The 19,664-nt window shown below is 34.3% G+C and overlaps 1 protein-coding gene across 2 annotated transcripts in view; it reads left to right on the top strand.

The window, feature by feature from the left end:
• Nucleotides 1-1,242: 1,242 nt before the first annotated feature.
• LOC118188257 (leukocyte elastase inhibitor-like) overlaps nucleotides 1,243-19,664 on the top strand; it is a 75,030-nt gene continuing 56,608 nt past the window's right edge. The window contains exons 1-2 of one of the 2 annotated variants that reach the window (XM_085807326.1): nucleotides 12,311-12,335; nucleotides 13,665-13,724. In XM_085807326.1, coding sequence (XP_085663452.1) covers nucleotides 12,326-12,335; nucleotides 13,665-13,724 — 70 coding nt within the window. In that variant the 5' untranslated portion in view covers nucleotides 12,311-12,325. Of the gene's footprint in view, nucleotides 1,399-12,310; nucleotides 12,336-13,664; nucleotides 13,725-19,664 lie in introns of those variants that run through there. The other variant, XM_085807327.1, reaches the window with a different exon arrangement.

Here is a 19,664-nt window from a genome sequence, read left to right on the forward strand (position 1 = left end):
AGTCAAATGACACGATAAAGAGTGTAGAGTTATCAAGTTTTTTTGTTGCTGGAGACGTGAAAAATGTGCAATGCCTTCGCCGGGACTCGAACCCTGTATCTTTCGAATACGCTTCGAGTATGCATCCAATTACATCTCGAGGCATGGTGAAAAGAGGGAAAAAAGTACCTTATATACTCCCCCTTTTAAAAGGTGAGTGGGGATTAAGGGATACAAGGTGGCGACGAATTATTGTCCAACATCTTTTAATTTTGACGCCAGTGTAGATCATTAGGTTTTCCTGAAGCAGGAAAGGTGAAAAATCTGCAATGATCTCGCCAGGAATCGAATTCCTGGACCTCTTGAATACGCGTCAAGTACGCTTCCAATTACACAACGAGGAGATTCGGAAAGGAGAGAGAAAATATCTTATAAATTAAGATTGAACATTTTCTTGGAGATTTAAAATTTTATTTACTAGATAATGTAATTGTATTTCGGTGTAATTTACTACTTTTTATATGTGAGACTACGTAGTGAAATTGACTGAAAAATTTATCTTTTTTTAAAGAATTTTAAATTTTATTCTACAAAAGCTATAGGTAAAATATGATTATTTGGAGACATTTCATGCTTAATGAATTCCTGCTGTCCAAAAATATATTATAAGTTCAAATATGAAAACTATCTATTTCATGAATTTACTATTATCGCAAACAATGAACCAAAATTATCATAAGTACTTTAAAAACAACTGGTTTAAAAGTACTTTAAAAGGCTCATAGTTATGAATCCGTACATATTTAATAAAAAGCTGAACTGTATGAAACAGTTAGGAATACTTGATAAATGTTGTCAATGCAATACTTTAATGAATTCATTATGACAATCTGCTGTAAATATAGAGGTGATTGGTCTCATTTTTGAAAAAAATAACAAAGCTAACAATTGTGTTTTGAAATACATAAATTCAAAATGCATTTTTATGCGTTTTCCTTTCTTAATAGAGCGGAAAAAGATGTATTGTGTAATACATTTCTTTCTCCTTTAATAACTGATACTCAAAATAGGTTTTTCGCTTAACCTTCTCGGTTCATCAAACGATGTTCGAAACTTTTTTGACCCTGAACTTGAACCTGAAAAAGAATAGTTGCTTTTCTTTATAAATAGAAATCACGTGATGTGAGTTACCTGAAAATCCGGTATGGAATATTTTAACATTACGCGAAAAGAGCTTGTTGTTCAAAGGGAAGATGTTAAAAATATTCATCATGAAGAAAAGGTCTATAAAGGGTCGTCTGAGAGAGGCCGAGTTGCTTTAAAGGGGGGGGGAGAGAAAGGAGATAATAAAGAAAAAGAAGTTTTGCGTTGATGACCGGTAAATGAGCTGGTCTTAAGACGACGGCAGAACTCGCGCAGGTAAGTCAATGGCTTTCTCATCTCTTCTCTCTAATTCACGGCCAATGTATTTAAAATGATCTTTGATAGGGAATAAATCAATATACTTTTGTCAATTTTTAGAAATTTTGATTCTATGTACCTCATTAAATGAGTAATTGTACATGATGCGTTTAGTATTAAATTTATTGAGACTATCTACAGAAATAATTGCTACTTAGAAATTCAAAAGCTCTTTAAACTAGCATTTAGCTGAAGGAAAAAGTTTTAAATCATCATTTTACTAAAAAAGATTTAAAAAAAGGCCTCCTACAATTATAAGATTTTTGATTTTATTACAGTATTGGAAAAATCATCTCATTAATTGGAATAATAAATGCATTTCAAAGTGTGTTTACTGTTTCATTACCTACAATATGTAGATTGTAATATTATGAGCATTAAAAAAAGTTATCGGACGTTTATTTAAATATATAATTGTCTACTGATATTTTTCTTGTAGATATCTAAAGGCATTTTTCTCTCTGGAACTTAAAATATTGCATTTATATAAACAGAAACTTCCAATTTTTTTTAAACATAGGCAGATATTAATTTCTTCAGTTATTCACATAGTTTCGTTATTAATTTCGAAAAAAAAAGTGGCCTGTAACGCTATATCAAAGCACTAGTGACTGCTAAATTATTCTAAACAAAGTGAAGGAGAAAACAGTTTATTAAAAAATTTCAGTAAAAACATGGAAAATTTCAAATTATTATTTTTTCTTTGACTACCCTTTTGTGGAGCTGTCTAGTTATCATATAAGTATCATAGAAAGGATTATCTGAGTTATCATCTCTTAATGTTTTAGAATGTTGCTTTACAAGATGAACTTGCTTTTTGTCTGTTTAACCTCTCATTGCAATGAACAATTAGTATTCGAGATTTCTTTCTTTCTGTCAATCAATTTGTCAAACGAAGCTTGATAGAAAAAAAGTAGTATCTAAAACTTTCGAAAATAAAATACAATCTTACACTTTGTTAATTTTGATAAAATATTTAATTTTCTTCCGACTTAATATTTCACACCATCAGGGTGGACAGCAGCTTTTGTAAGTTGTCAGGCATCGAATTTTGCATTCACATTCAATGCTGTAAATATTTACAGCCTAGCATTTACTTTAGAAATACAGTGATTTTACTCACAAAAGTGGCGGTACGTTTTGTTCAGAATAATATGGAAGCATTTACTGCCTCCATATTATTCTTTGCTGTAGATAAATTGCTTGTAATGTAACCTTTCAGTATGCATTTCCATTTTCGCAGACTTACCCACTAACTTGCAAGAACTTACATTTGTACGGGAATCAGAATTAAACTGTTAAAGTGTACTTAATTTTTCTCCCGTTTTCTTTGCATTTGAATGCATTTCAGAGTAAAATCAATAAATTTATAAATTCAATAGAAAATTACAGTTAAACTGTAAATAAATTTACTTACTTCATTTTTACGGTATAAGTAATTTATATTAATTGTTTTATTAATAATGCAGTTTTTCCCGCAACTATAAAATACACTAAAGTAACACTGAATTAGGGACAGGAAGTCCATAATGAGTTGGTCCTACTCTGACCTTGATAATGGCTGACACACGATGAGGCATAGATTCAATAAGTTTGCGGAAACATTCTGCGGGAATGGCTTGCCAGACATCGGACAGAGATGTCCATAATTCAGGAAGAACGCTAGTGTTGTGTGTTGTGGTTTTACACCTCTCCTCCAAAACATCCGAAAGGTATGCTCAGTGGGATTTAAGTCAGGACTTCTAGGTAGCTAATTAATGAGAGAGAAATCAGATGAAAGCTCATCCTGCCAGGTAGTAGCCAACCGGGACCTGTGAGAGCTGCAGTTATCTTGCTAGAATACTCTATTTCCATGTGAATGACAGGACAACATAAATGTATGGAGATAATCACCGAACAACTAACTCTACTTACTGAATCATATTTAGGAAGGTTGGTAAAAGTGCCAAAGATCCCAAACACTGCCAGGAGGAAACACCCCAAACCATGATTGAGCCGCTGTGGCTTTGTACATTTCCAACCTGGCATGCAGGATCCATAGCTTCATGAGCCTGAAGCCATATTCTCAGCCTCAGTTCGGTGTTAAGTAGCCAGAATCGAGACTCATCACTCCATGCTACTCATTTCTAGTCCTCAAGAGTCCATTATCTGAGTTCTCTTGCCCAGGCAACACGTGCAGCTCGATGGCATGCACTGAGCAATGGTGTTCTCGAGGGTCTACGGCTCCCGAAACGGCCGTCGAAACGACGCTTCCGGAATCTCCGTTCTTCTCTCAGCTTCACGAGCACTGCTACTCCTCATTCATGTCTCGGCTGCTATATCTTTCATGACACTTTGTACCACATGGACACGGTCCGCTCTCAAGGGTGGTCTGCCACTTCGTTGACGATCCTCCAAAATCCCCGTTTCCTTTAAACGTCGTATTAAATTCCGTATCCCATTTAATGAAATAGGGCTTTTTGCGCCTTCAGTCCTTTCTCCGTGCGAAACTTTCGCAATGTAACAGTTGTGGATTCACCATTCTTATAGAACAATTTAACCACCAACGCCCGATCTGGTAAAGAAAGCATGCTGCCGGCTTCGAATGAAGGCTCCGTTTCCAGCCAAGTCTTTTATTGATAGCCTGATTTGCATAAAACATCTCAGTGTGACGTGTAAGCGCCCTCAGTCGGTTACATTTCTTTTCTTTTCTTTTCTTTTTTTTTTTTTAACATGGGAAAAAATCCAATGTCTTTCTGACCATATTGGCGCAAACAGAAAAATTGTCCGTACGTTCCTTCTTTCATTACGAGTTTTTGAACTTTTTACGAATTTATGACGCACCCGGTATACGTAATATGAGCAAAATCGAGTAAGTTTCAGCAAAAGCTCTCTTTACAACTCACTTTGTAATGGAAACAAATAATCGAAGCACATTGAGAGCATCGTTTTGGTTTCATAAAATTCAATATATTTGAACCGTAAACGCAAACAACTAAGAAATTGCGGCCAGTGGAAAAATAGCAGCGCTCTAAAAACGCGCAGTGATAAGGGTATCTTAAATAGTAAAGCTGAGTAACTAAAATTATTGTGACAGTAGTAATTTCATAAATTCCAACGAATTGTTTGAATGCTTTGATATCGTATCTGGGTATAATATTAAAACCTGAATGTTGCTCAGAGAAGCTGTATTATATTCTAGTATACAGAGGGACATTTTTAGACGAGTTTCATTGTAATTACAGAAATATTTTACCTAAACTTTTAAATTTTTAAATGTTCTATTTGATAACTCTTATTCTTCTCTATCTTTATACACCATAATTTCCAAGACAATAAAGCCTTTTAGAGTAGCGAAAGAGGTTTTTTTATCTCATTGCTCTTGAACAGCTGCCCAAAGTCTAAGAAGGTTGTAAGTCGACGTTTGAACACCCGCAAAAGCGCAAAAATACTTTGTTGATAAATCAAGAGATTTTGTAGGGATATGAGTAAAAGGTATGGCTTTGATACCCGTTTCTTATTCCATTTTCCCCAGGAAATTAATAGTAGATTTTGACGTGTCGCTGCTCGCTTTCCCTTGATGCATTTCAACTGATTCATCAGTGTGTGTGTAAAGAGAAGGTATTTCATATTTGAAAGCTGGGTGTGAAGTATATTTTTGATAATATGTGGAGTTGATCCTAACACTTTTTTTCACTCTCTTTTTTTAAATTTGTCTTTATAATATGAAAAACCAGTAACAACCATAAATTCTTTAGAAAAACTTTCGTTATAATCCTTGAACCATGTTTTGAGATTTTTTTCCCTCATCTTGTTAATAAATGCATCTCTTTTTATTGTGGTCATTTAAGTACACCTAAGATTCGTCTATTGTGACAACGTTTTTCCATTTTTGTCCGGGTAAGTGTTTCTTATAAACAGTTCTGCAACGCGATGTGCGTTCGGCGATATGTCGTGAAAAAAGAAGATGCACATTACGTGTTTTCGCCTTTTTAAGATTCAAATCAGCATTAATCACTTTATTTGCAGTTTCTACTGAGCATTTTATTGATTTTGCAACTGTCCTTGGACTTGGCGGATTTTCTTTTAACATTAAAGATCTTACTTTTGCAACATTCGAAACATTCCGTTTTTCCTTGGATACGTATTTGGAATAATTTTCCCACTTGAAGCTAAATTTTGACTTCCCTCCCTTTGTTGTTGACAATATTACCTATCATAGCTTTATATATCGGAAAACCACGGCTTTCACAACGTGTTTTAATAACTAGATAAGAATACGTTTCTTCGGAATGAACACAAACATAGCCTTTCATCCATTGCTTCTTTAAAAGCGGCATTGTGCATGAAAACAAAACTGTCAAGTAGCAGATGATAATTTATATTTTCAAAAATATAGTTGCAGTTAAAAAAAAAAATTCCAAGCAGGGGATTTTTTTTCACAGCAAAGTAAAATCCTCTAAAAAAATGTGCGAACAGCCTCTGTTGATAGATTGTTCCAATCATGTTATCCGTAGCAATGGGACAAAGTGATGCGATATATTACATATGTAACCATTATATCGTCAACATTATTATATTGCCAACATTAATATCGACTAAATCCCTTTTCCCCATCCGCGCCCCATATGGTGTAATCTACAGTACAAAAGTACTCATTAGAGCGGAGCAGAATTTATTCTTCGGTTATTAAATCGCGCAAATATTTCATTTTACCCATAATAAAAGGCCTCTTTACTTTTCTAAATAAAGGTATAAAATGTGGATGGATATATAGAGATGAGATGTAATTTTATGTGCAAGAAACTTCTTCTTTCATGCTCTAACCATTTGATACATATAAATGCTCATTTATGCAACCATGGAAAGATGTCTAAGGCAGTCTGCCTCAGGAGGGAGTTGCTGTCGTGGAAGCCTTTTTAAGGGAAGCTACTCTCAATCTTAGAGAAAACTCTGAAAACAACCATGCAACAAATGAGTTCACCAGATTCGAGCCTAAAGCGAACTAGAGATGAAAGTACCGATGTGTAATCGACACAATGTGAATATTTTTGCTGAATTTTTCTCAGCACTAAGTCTTGTGGAACGCAAGTTTGGTCTCTGCAACTATTAAAGATCTGTGAGAATTTGAAGGTCAATCGTGAATATATTAGCGTAATATTTATTCTTATTTGTAATAAAATTCTCAAGGAAACTGTCAAGTGAAGTACAGCCAAAGTCATCTTTTTTCAGATTTGTGAAAAAAACTGACGTCCTACTGTAAGTTCATTTAAGCATTTCATTGAGTCGGAATAAAAACTGATTTGGAGGATTAATTAATTTCGTGTATTTTTCCAAAAATACTTTTGTGTATATGCCTTTTCCGATCAATGCATAAACATTTTAATGTTCTTTTCTCTGTGCATTCATTGATTGGCGAAAATACTTATGCTATTTATATTAACGATGTTTTGGATAATAGTTTCTTCATGAGTTAATTAAAATCCAGAGTTTTCTGAAATAGAAGTCAGTTTTCAGTCCCGAGGAAACGAGCAATTTCTTCAGTAGTTTGATACTTGGCTTGATGATTTGATACTGGTTAATTCAAAGCAGGAAAATGTCATTTTGATATTTGATTTTATTTTTCAAAGTGTCCAAGAAATCATTACTGTCCTTTTGCATGAAAAAAAGACAACTCAGAATTCTGTTTGACTGTACAAGTTTCTTAAAAACTAGCAAATTAACAAAATAAAAAAAAAGAAGTATTTTCAGTTTCTCAGTGAAAGGAAAGAACTAGAAATAAGCAGTTTCGATCACTGGAAAAGGTCAAAAGGTCCTTGACTCTTATGTAAGTACAAGAAGAAATTGCCTCTTCTTTTTATCTCCTGCCACCTATGTCAAGGAAGATAACGTTTTTGGCCTAAAATTTCGATAGTAAGTTTTTAGTAAAGAAGCACGAATTAGGGTCCCACAAGCGTTTTTACTCTTTCACAATGATGATTTTCTGTCTTTGACGATTTTTTTTATCCACTATGATATCAATTTTCCAAAAATTTCTGTTTTCCCTATTTAAGCTTTCTGCATTCATATAAAGAGTTGATAACATTTTAGGTACAACTAGGCAAACGGAAGTTGTACTTTACTTGAAGCTCATTGCAGTTTTTAATGGGCAAGTGGAAGTGATACATTACTTGAAGCCCATAACAGTTTTTATTGAAAGATTATATTAAAATATAACACAAAACTTTTAAATTTAAGTTTTAAGTCAATGGTAAAAGGATAGTAGATTTTGGCTGAAATTTATAAGCCAGATGTCATACTTTACTTGAACAGATTTTGGTGAAAAAATATATTAGGATGTAGTCCAAAACTTCTCAAATTTGGTATTTAAAACTCTTATATACACATACAATGTATATACCATCATGACTGAGAATAATATATCTGATTTTGATTATATATGATAACCCGAAAGTTGCACTTTACTTGAACTCTCAACATATTTTCGTGGAACAATTAAAATTCCTTACAATAAGAGTTTAATGCAGCGTATATTAAGAATATTTTGATTCTATCGAGATATGATATTTATTTATATCAAGCGGCAGAAGAGAATGATTTTTATAACAGCGTTTCATTCTCAGAACTTCAAAACTCTAACAATGGAAGCACGTTGCCAAAAAGTGCGCTTATTATTATCTTGCCCTGTTGATGATGACGAGGCACAAGAGCAAATAGAAAATTCAGAAATACTTATTTCTTTCCTTCTTACAGATCCCAGAACGTACGATAGTCGGGCCCACCAATGGCAGAGCGGTAAAGTTGCTGAACATGGGCGTTTTCGTGATGGTTTCGCCTATATGTAATGTGTATACGAGCTAGTTTTCTTTAAAAAATTCCTCCATGAAGGCATCTTTCCCCTAAGGCAGATAGCAGTCGAGTACTTTGCCATAATCAAATAAACCAAACGAAAACAACGTAAAATAGTCACTAATTAGCTGTAATTCCAAAAACTAACGAGCATTGTTAACTGATAGCTAAATATCTTGGAAATATAGTACATGCAGATCAAAATGAACTAAGGTTTGTTGATATTATAAAAATAACAAAGAAGCAAATCAAATCATGACATTCATTTCTTTTTTTATTTAAAATATATTTTAGGTAAAGAGTATTTATTTTAGATATATTATAAAAAGTTAATTTCTTTCATTAAAAACTAGTTAAATTATATGTTATTCAACGGACCAATAAAATAAATTTCCAATAAAAAAATAAAGATTTAAAATTTGATTATGTTGCTATAAATATAGATAAGCCAGTTTTAGCACATGGCCCAGCTTATATCTAATAAGATACAATCAAAATTTTCGTATGACAAGTTTCTATTTATTTCTGTTTATTTTATATACCTTTCTATTTATTGGGACAATAAATTAGATTTTGTTTACGAATGAAGCAACCGGAAGTGATACTTTACTTTATCTCATTTCTATTTAAAATATAGAATTGGAGGAAGGTTATATGCTGGAAACATCAGACTTTTTAGGTCTCATGCTGTTCTATAGGACATCACTTTTTTTATTAATATGTACTTAAAATATATTGAACCTGCATGTAAATTTTCTAATCTATAAAAAAGGATGGGAAATATTCCCATAAGAAATTATAATATAATCCCATAAAAGTATATTCTAACCAATTCTTATTAATTTCTTAATTATCCTTTCTTTTCTGACTTCAGTTTCCTGCCAGAATGTAAATTTTTAATGACGTAGTATGAAAATCTAAGTGAGTTCAAAATCAGTATATAAACGGCGGTTTTAAGAGTTCGGTAGGAGAGTTAATTCTGAATTTATGCCCCGTATTTGAAGTAGCCTTGTACGTAAATAATTGGAGCTTAGCCACTCTCGTTAGATTATATTGATATTCTAGGTTCAGCTTTGCTGCGTGCAGCCGATTTAGGGGTTTAGATAAATAAGGAGCCAGCCATGTAGTATTGCGATTTTACATCTTAGTCTTCTATTAAGTTACTTAGCCATATGTGGTGGTAGACTGTGAGCAACGAGCGAGTTCAGTCTTTGTTAAGTTCAGATAAAAAGGTTAAGCGTTCTAGCGAGAATTCGCTACTTAGTCTTTTTTTCAGCTAGGGCCTATAGTGTATGATTCCAAAACATACAAGAAAGAAGCTACAAAGTCATACAAATTTCGAAGCAATTCAAGAGTGAAAACCTAAATTAATGGCTCAGAATTACTAACAGAGTAATTAATTAGCAGAATGTCTGGCTCTATATATAAATTAAAGATACTTTAGAGCAATTGTGTGGAAAATAGGTGTTTCAGAAATGTGACAAAAGGAAGTTAAGCATTCCAAAGAATGTTCGAAATAGGAAGATTGTTATTATTTAGGGAGTACATTCAAATTGTTCGTGACTATCAACTTAAAAACAATGCACTACGATCTGAAACATTAACCCAAGAAGAGTTTAAAACTGCATATGCTTTTACACCTAAGACCAAAAGATAATACGCAGCTGGACTCGTAAGTTGCCTAAGTACGTTTATTCCCTCTAAAATGTGCCTGCCTACAAGGAATATGATATGGAATAGATTTAGACAATTGATAAAGGTCTAATCTAAGAAGCTAATTCTGTGCACTTGTCTTCAATTAAAGTAAAAAAAAAATTGAAGATAGTTTTTTAAGTGTTTGAGGAGATTGCTGCATTCTCTGATGAAACCCTTTTTCCAAATAAACTGGGCTCAGAACTGGAAACATGAGATTTCTTAATTTATAAGGAGTATACTCATTTTAGAATATTTGCATTTACTTTTAAATATTCTGATAATGCTTTCCCAATAAGTGAACAACGTGAATGCGTACTTACAAAATTATATTTCTCTGAATTTGCAAAGCAGTTAGAACAAAAATGCGTTAATTTTTTTTCCTTTTAAAAGTACTATGATACAGATTTTGTAATTATAGTCATGCCTGGTGGACAGCTCTTCTCACAAAAGAGAATACAGGATGCCGGGTATAGAATGATGAATGTGGCTTTCCCCACCGGATAGCTTCTTTTAAAACTGATAGTAGAGCTGAGTGATTTCAGTGTATGCATGACTTCAGACAGCCCTAACATATGGTCTCAGATCTGGAGGGTTTGTTTGTTTGATCGATCAACTCAAAGCACTTGAAGACTTTCTTTGGGAAGGGATGGTTTCGTGGAAGATTTCTTAAAGGAAATTAACTTGATGTGAAGATATCTACAAAAAGCTCGTGCAACCAGCCGTTTCACTGGGTACCTGAATCGAAATACTTGTGCTTAACAGCCTAATCCACTGTGAAATTGATTCAAGTTCTCAGAAAACCATGATCTTGTAAATATTACGTAAACATTTCAATAAAATATTGTTCTGATATCTGTATATTTCTGTAAAAATGCTCCGATAACATATCGCATACTATGCATTTCTATGAAATAGCTTATCTTTCTGTGAAAGTTTATAATCTACCGTTCACTTATAGCAGCACGGGATCCCAATGTATTTGCTTCAAGGTTTTTTTTCCACGAAACGCAACAACATGTGTTCAAATAACGTCATTTGTGCAGCCCTCCTGCCTCTCAGCTATGGCGCACAGCTAGTAGACTTCGTCCTTCAAAGGACGAGAATAACTTAAGAACGATAGCAAGTCTGCTTTCCTCATAGGGGTTAGAGAAAGAGGGTGAGCCGTACAGCTCAATAAGTGGAAAATCTTGGCTTCCACTTTCGAAAGAGACACAGTTGAATTATCTTCAAAATTTTTTTGCTGTATGTAAAACTAATGACTTTACAATGGCACCCGAATTAAATATGATGGACACAATTCTCTACAATCTCGACTTGAAAAAATGATATTCGAATTTCCCCAGTGGCTTTTAAGTAAAGGTGGGTAAGAAATCAAAGCATTCCTCTTGTGTGTCGTTTTATTCTAAAGGTTAGCTCATCTAACCATCTAAGGAAGGTTCTGGATTAGATTTCTGGCTTGGACACCGGTGATATTTCAATATTTTCTGTCCAACCCGGGGCTAACAGCAGCTATTAGTGTAACCTAATAAATTTTAAACATCGAAATTAATTTTGTATTGCGGAGTCTATGTGTTCTTTTCGCGAGCATTCACAGTAGACCCTACGTGAAATACTGTGTAGCGAATTCTCGCTATGTATTAAAGAATAGTTACTACAGAAGAAGGTTCAAATAACTTTTTCATCTGAACTTACGTAGCAAGATACACGCACTCGCTGCTCACAATTCACCACCACTTGTGGATAAACTAAATTGAACAGAAAATAAAAATGTAAAATCACAATAAATTAGGATGCCTAAACGACTGCCTCCTTAGTTAGCTAAACGGCACAAAGCCTCTAAATCGGCTGCACACAGCAAATCTGAGCCTAGAATATCAATATAATCTGAAGAGGGTGGCTAACGCCGACTAAGAGAGCTATTTCAAACTCCGCAGCATAAGCTCGGAACTAACTCCGCTGCTCCTCCTCATGAACTCTTGAAACGCTGCTTAAATACTACTTACCCTTAGATTTTGCATACTAAGTCATTAAAATTTACATTTCGGCACGAAACTGAAATCAGGAGGGAAAAGAAAGTCAAACTAAAAATAATTGGTTAGAAAATTATTATAAAAATTAAAATAAGATCTTTACAATAAAACAGCTTAGGTTTTTATGACGCTTTTAGACCTGATAAAATTTTGTTTAGAGTTTATCTACAAAATCCAATACAATCTATAAAATCCTAAATTCTATTATATAGGTTTCAGGAACTATTTTCAGAAGTTATAGACTGTGCCTTTTGCATAAGTGGCAAAGGAATTGCGGGTGTCATCCTGTTTTTAGCGGCCAATTAGGAAGCCACCAAAATTTTGTGCTCAGAATGCGGTCTGGTAAACGGTTATTTTTATTTCTTTTGCTGAGTAAAGCTGCAGTTTTCGCGCGCTGTTTATATGTACTTAAAAATTATGTAAATATAGAAAAGCGTGCTTGTTTTCGTCTCCTTTTATCATATGTAGCAGCACAATTTTTAAATCTCAAAGTGTAACTGATAAATTAAATTTAGTGATCTTCATATTCAAACACATTTAAGAATTTTGCTTACATATTTTCGCTCTGGGTTCTACCCTACTGGTCAATTTTCATTTGTTAAAAATAAAAAATTTTTTTTCAAGGGAGAGTTACGCTGGTACTTATATTTCTAGGTTCCGTGATTAAGAGAGGTCTTATGATTTTTTAAGACAGATTCTTGTGTTAAAATTTAAAACACAATTGAACTAAAATTTTGTGTGCAATTTGAAATTTATCTCTGTAAAGAACATATAACTAGGCTGTTTTGACCTATAGAGTCTGTCTCTCTTGTTCCACATAAACTAGAATAGATCCTATAATGACCTGGTGAATTCTCGCACAGGCGTGAATAAAAACTGCTGACTCAGACGAAGGGTAAAAATAACCCTTTATTAATTCAAACTAGTTAACAAAAAGGCACGGACATCGTGCGTTTAAAAGACACCGTCAACTTGCGGCGGAAATTAAAACGTAGAATATAATACAAGTCAAACTTGAAATAAATGGTGCAAGATTGCACTTAAGTTACACCTAAGAAGTAGACTCACAGGAATCTAACCGGCATGATACTAATCTGATAAGGCCAAGAGGCTTACTAGCGTGATCGCGAAATAACAACGAAACGTGCGCTCTGAATAAACTGAGATATTCATACATTTAAATAGCACTTCACTTAACTTTAAATTTACATCCTGGCCAGAGAATGGGAGGGAAAGTTGAGAAGTCTAGAAACATTTAAAATATAGATAAATGAAACTAAATTTAAAACGATTAACTACTGAGTATTGAGAAGACTTGTAAAAATTAAACATAAACTTTAACCTAGATAATTATTTCCGCTTTTCGCATTAAGTCAAAATATTAATCAACTTCTAATTTCCGTGGTTTGGTACGCTACAATACTTGTCTGATCATTCCTCAGGCGTCGTTACTTCAAGCGTCATGTCAGGTTACACTATAATCAAAACCATTTATGAATTTAGAAGTAGCTGATTTCTTTTCAATTAGTACCGTTGAAATTAATATCTATGTCTCCATCATCCATTCACTTACCTTTTCAAACTCAGTCGTGTATTTTACCTTTAAGTTTAAAGCTGTGGTTACCGCCCTTTTTTTGTTTTGCTTTAAAGCTCTGACTTCTGTCTTTGCAGGTTTATTAACTGAGACATCAAGAAATTGTAAGAATGAATCTAAACCTTCGAGAATCGCAGGTTTATATGCTTTTCTTAGACAGTCTTTTCTTCCCTTCTCATTTTAAATTAGATTCCATCTAGAGTACTTAATTTTGTATTTTCTATGTGAAAATTACTCAGATTTGATTTTTTTTTCTTAAAAATAATTATGAGTCTATGAGTATGAAAATAAAATTGCACTGTATATGTTTAAATGCTCGAAATTTTTGCATTTCCTCATTCGAAATATATTAATTAAACTTTTATAACACTTATGTATCCTGAAGTTTGTAAGGATTATGTTAATTTTATTAACAGTTAAATTTTAAGTTAAACTTCCATTCCTATCGCTTCTTAATTTAAACTTACCATTTCCGGCCAGAACGTAGTTTTAGAATCACGTCTGAATGCTAATGAGGAAGAGCGGTATTTAATCGCAACAGCAGAACTTCGAGAGAGATATCAGATATTCTGGCTAGCACACGTTCGACTTTTTAGGCTACTCTCCCGTAAGCTATTATTATTGAAGCCCGAGTGTCGGCTTTATCGTAGAACATCACGACGGAGTTCTGTTAAATCTTATTTGAATAATAAAGGGTCTTTTAACCCTTTCAAAATTTATTTACTGTCTCACGAACTCAAGCAATTATTCGCTTATTAGTTCTTAAGATTCTTCACATCCAACCCTAACTTAGAATTACACAGTGGAGAATCCTACAAGTTTTCAGTCAATTTTGATGACGATAGGTTCAATCTCTACACTAAAACATTAAAGAATCAAAGGGGGCTTTAAAATAAACTGATTTTTTTTAAGTGCACGAATGAATAAAATTTTTTCTAAATAACATTTTAAAAAATATAGAACTTGTAAGGAAATAAATTGAAAACTATATTCTTATTGAAGTTTTCATTTTATATCTAAGTCTTTCAAAGGTTTCATTAGTTTTAGGATGCAGAGAAAAGATTCTTGTAGAAATTGCTAAGTTCTCTCTTTAAAAATCCTGCCTTATATTTTAATTATTAAGGGATCTGTAGTCTTTCTTATCAGTATAATGTAATATGCATCAGCCTGTAATGTTGCGCGCTCCCAACCTGCACGCAACAATAGTGGTGACTGCTGTGAACTGGAAATTACACAAAGTCTTGAGAAGGGTTTAAATCCCTTTTTATTCAACTTTAGAAATTACAGATGCGTGCTCTTGACGCTCACAAACTACGCCGGCCCGGTGGTAAAATAAAAATAAGAAACTAAAAAATGAATAATAACAAGTGACTACCTACGAGGCTCTCTAAAACGTAACTAACCTAACCGCGTTCTAAGATACCGCTGACAATTCAGCAAACTTCTGAATATTACGTTGAAAGATTTAACTATCTATCGAGGCAAGCACACAGGCCGAAACGCGTGGTTCTTCAATTTCTAACTAGCCACCTCCACGCTCGTGAAGCAAGAAAGCACACTTTCGAACTCGTTTCCCTTCTATTTAACTCAGATTACTTCCGCTGACAATTTTGAATATTTTGCGCGTTCTACTAAAATTTACATACCCTGGCATTGGCAATTCCAGGGGAAAGTAAGGCTTGACAGGAAAGATAGTTTAAACTTAAAATAAATGTTAGTTAAAACCCTACATTTGCCGCTGCCAGAATTTGGTAAACTTGGAAGCAGGTCCTAGAAACGACCTGTTGAAAAGTTTCCACAATTCTGAACTAAAGTTTAAGAGCCTCGTTTACATAAAAAAACTGTTTTCTCACAAAAGGTAGGATAAATTTCTGTAGATACTTATTTAACCCTCTCTTCTTACAGCAACCTTTCCTGGACTTCAGCAATCAATCTGTTCTCTTCTTTCCAGCATCTGGAAGGAATAAGTATCAGTATCTTTCTAAATACATTTTAATTTACACTTTCTTGACACTGAATAAGTTTTTGTTTTTGATCGATTTATTTTCCTTAGTTACTGCTTAATTCACATTCATTCAAGTATTCAAACATGAATTTAACTTTACCCTGGCTCTCCACCATGTGTGGTGTCAAACGGGAATATTCGTGTTTTAGTATTGTAACACTTCCCCCAACCACAATGATTTGTTAGAATTCAACGACCAAATACACACACCTTACTCGACACTCTAAAACTCGATGAGCTATTTTAACATTTTTAAAATTCAAGTGCAGGTGGAGAACCCTACAAAACACATTCATTCTAAATTCCCCCTCATTCATCTTTAGACATGCAGGCTTTTGCTCTAAAGCATGATTTTATCTACAGTTTAATACTTAAATTTGAATTCATTGCTTTTGAGCATTTACTTTTAGCATCTAAAATTTTATGCTTCTAGACTAAATTCTACTTTTACATAACTTTGAAGTATTTACGTATATTTACAAAATTCTAATACATATGATTTTTACAATTTACCATAAAATGAATAAGAGAAAAATAAATTTTTACTTTACTCATTCTTCGCCAAGCTGGCGGCACTGAAACTAAAGTTCTTATTAATACAAGAATACGAAATTATTTTTATCTTCAGCCAAATTTTGGCTTTAACATAACAGAATTAGTCTTTCGACCAACAGAAACTGCTTGTTCTTAGATTTTATACTTAAAGAAAGAAAATAATACTTTTGCCTTAGCTAAATAAAGTAAAACAAAACTAAGTCTCAAACGAGACAAATTGACTTCCGTCAAAACATAGAACTTCGTATTTGCGCATAACATTTCGGAACAAAAGAAAAAAAAATTATAGAAGATTTTAACTTATCTTTGAGTTTTCGATGATTGGAATACCGACATACTCTTCTGGCAGAACTGCTCCCATGATATGGAATTCATCGACGTCAGTCGTCTCCTTTGTGTCCTTCGAGTTTCGTCCATGTGGATATTTCTTTTTCGCCCTCTGCATGCTGGCCTCTTGGAGTGGTAGTCGCCGGGTTGCTGTCTTTTCCGTTTTGCCCCTGGACGGCTGGACTTGGAGTCATCCAGTCTGGAATCATGCTTGAATTTCTTCTGTTGGTGGTGGTCTTTTCGTTCCTCCTGCTGTCTTTTCGTTCTCGGGAACGGCGGCCTTGTTTGCACCTGACACTCTGGCCCTGGAAGCGTTCTCCTCGATGCAGAATTTCTACTGCAATACGTTGTAAGTGGTGTTTTCCTCTTTACCACAGCTTCTTTACGCGGCGGCGTTGCTTTCTTGTATTTCTTAAATGCTGGAGTCTGAACGTTTTCATTTCTTATTTTCGGTACCGTCGCATGACTTGTAGAAGGGCTAGGTTTCTCTTCAGTTCTCCGCTTCTTGGGTGGTGGAGCGGGTGGCGTTACTTCTGGACCTTCCACTTCTTTTACGCTTGAGTCCTGCAAGAAACTTTTAAGGATTTCAAAATCATTTTGATTATAATATTTTTTCACCTGGTCGGGACTTGCTTTACAAATTTCCCCTCTCTCGTTCTTAAGGTACAATACGACTCCCTTTATTTCCTGAATTACATAGGGGCCTTCAAATTTTGGAACTAACTTTGCAGTAAAATTGTCTGGGGCACTTGATAAAGAAAATTTCCGCTTCAACACTTTATCCCCAACTTTAAAATCTGCTTCTCGGCGTTTTCTATCATAGTATAATTTTTGTCTATTTCTTGCCGTATCCGAGCTTTTAACCGCCTGGTCAATGAGTTTTTGCACATCTTTTTGTTTAAATTCTTGCTCTCTTTGTTGCACAAAGAATAATTTATCTAATGGCGTAATTAACTTTCGTCCTAATAATAATTCTGCTGGGGTTTTTCCCGTAGTATCGTGATTTGCCGTTCTTAAAGCATAAGCTAACTCATTTATGTAGCCATCCCAGCGCTTGTGATGTGTGCTAACATAACTTCGAATTATTTTTTCAATGTTTTTATTAACTCTTTCTGCTATGTTTGCCTGTGGTGTATACGGAACCATTTTGAAATGGCGTATGCCAAGTCCAGTGCATATGTTTTCAAATATTTGACTAACGAATTGTTTACCGTTATCGCTAATGACTTTTATCGGTGCACCGTATTTTAAAATGTATCTGTGTAAGAATGCATCTGCGACTGTTTTGGCTGACGCGCGTTTAAGTGGAACAATTTCTGTCCATTTTGAAAAATGATCTACAATTACTAAAAGAAAACGATTTTTATTTAACTCACTCTGAGGGAAAGGACCAAGAAGATCTATGCCTAAAATTTCATTCGGAAATGTAGCGCGAATGCTATTTAAGTACCCGGCCGGGCTGTAATTAATATCATTTATTAATTGACATTGATTACAGGACCTAACATACGCAGTTACTATTTTGTATAATTGCGGGAAATATACCGCCTCGCGTACCCTTTTTAAAGTGTTTCTGACCCCTAAATGACCCGCTGTTTTCGCGTCGTGTAATTCCTCAAAATGCTTATTCGAAGCGAGGCTGGGATGACTGGTTTATATTCGAAATTTTCGTTTGTTGCTTTCGTATAAAACAGTAAATTATCTATTATTTCATAGTCTTCTGCTCTACTTCTTATTGCATCGATATCTGTGTGTTCAAAGCTTTCGGGGGTCTTTCAAATACGCATAGATACTTCCAAATTCAGGATCAGCTTTCAATTCAGCAATAATTGTTTCTCTAGAATTGTTTCTGTAAAATTTTTGAAGTCAACACAGCGAATTTGAGTTCATTGCCTTCATCGTCCAGTTTTATTCGAGATAGTGCGTCAGCAGCATTGTTTTCCTTACCCGGTTTATATTTAATTATTAGGTTATACTCTTGAATTTTTAAAGCCCATCTTATTAACCTGGGCGTTATTTTTTTCCCCGAGTAAAGTCTACCAACAGCCACATGATCTGAAAAGACTGTTACTGGCGCTTTGCCGAAATAAACTCGAAATTTGTGTACACCCATTAATACGGCTAATGTTTCTCTCTCTGTAGCTGTATAATTCCTTTGCGTAGGGTTCAACGTTTTACTAAAAAATGCCAAAGGATGGCCATTTTTCATGAAAACAGCACCTACAGTATAGTCCGACGCATCTGCTGCAATTTCCAGGTTTTCGTCCCCCTCCGGGAATTTCAAAACAGGGGCATTGCTGAGCGCTTCTTTTAACCTTTCAAATGCGGTATTTGCTTCTGCTGTCCACGTGAATTTACTTTTCTTTCTTTTAATTACTAAAAAGGGTTCAACAATATTAGCAAAATCTTTTATGAATGACCGATAATAAGAACATAACCCAAGGAAAGAAGAAAGTTTCTTGGCGGTGTTGGGAGGTGGGAAATTCTTGATGGCTTTTATTTTTGAATCTTCAGTTTCTATACCCTTTTGCGAAATTTTATAACCCAGATATTTAAGTTCTTTAGTTGCGAACTTGCATTTTGAGGCGTTAATTGTAAGACCGGCCTCTTTTAATAATTTAAAAACTTCTTCTAGGTCTTTAATATGTTGTTCCAAGGTACTTCTCGTTATAATTATATCATCTAGATAGATTAAAGTCGATTTTCCTAGGACAGGCTTTAGAACAATGTCCATAGCTCTCTGGAATGTTGACGGGGCCCCACACAACCCAAAGGGCATGCGTAAAAATGCATAAGTGCCCGATTTTGTTATAAACGCGGTTTTATGTATGTCTTCGTGTCTCATAGCTATTTGATAGTAGCCAGACGTTAAGTCCAACGTAGTCATGTATTTTGTAGATTTAATCTTTCTAATAATTTCTCTATAACCGGCAAAGGGTAAACTGGGAATTTAGTAACACTATTAAGTTTCCTGTAATCTATAGCAAACCTCCATGCCCTTTTATCCGAAGGAGGAAACTCGTTCGTTTTCCTACATAGTACGACTGGACTCGCGTACTCACTATTTATGGGCGTTATTATTTGGTTCTTTAACATTTCCTGAATATGTTCTTCTATGATTTGCTCTTTCTGTTTATCATAGCGGTAAGGTTTAGTCGGTTGTTTATCATAGCGGTAAGGTTTAGGGTTT

This window comes from Stegodyphus dumicola, chromosome X1, assembly GCF_044657685.1.
Source record: "Stegodyphus dumicola isolate Sdum_Otavi_A_Nest chromosome X1, ASM4465768v1".
Taxonomy (NCBI): domain Eukaryota; kingdom Metazoa; phylum Arthropoda; class Arachnida; order Araneae; family Eresidae; genus Stegodyphus; species Stegodyphus dumicola.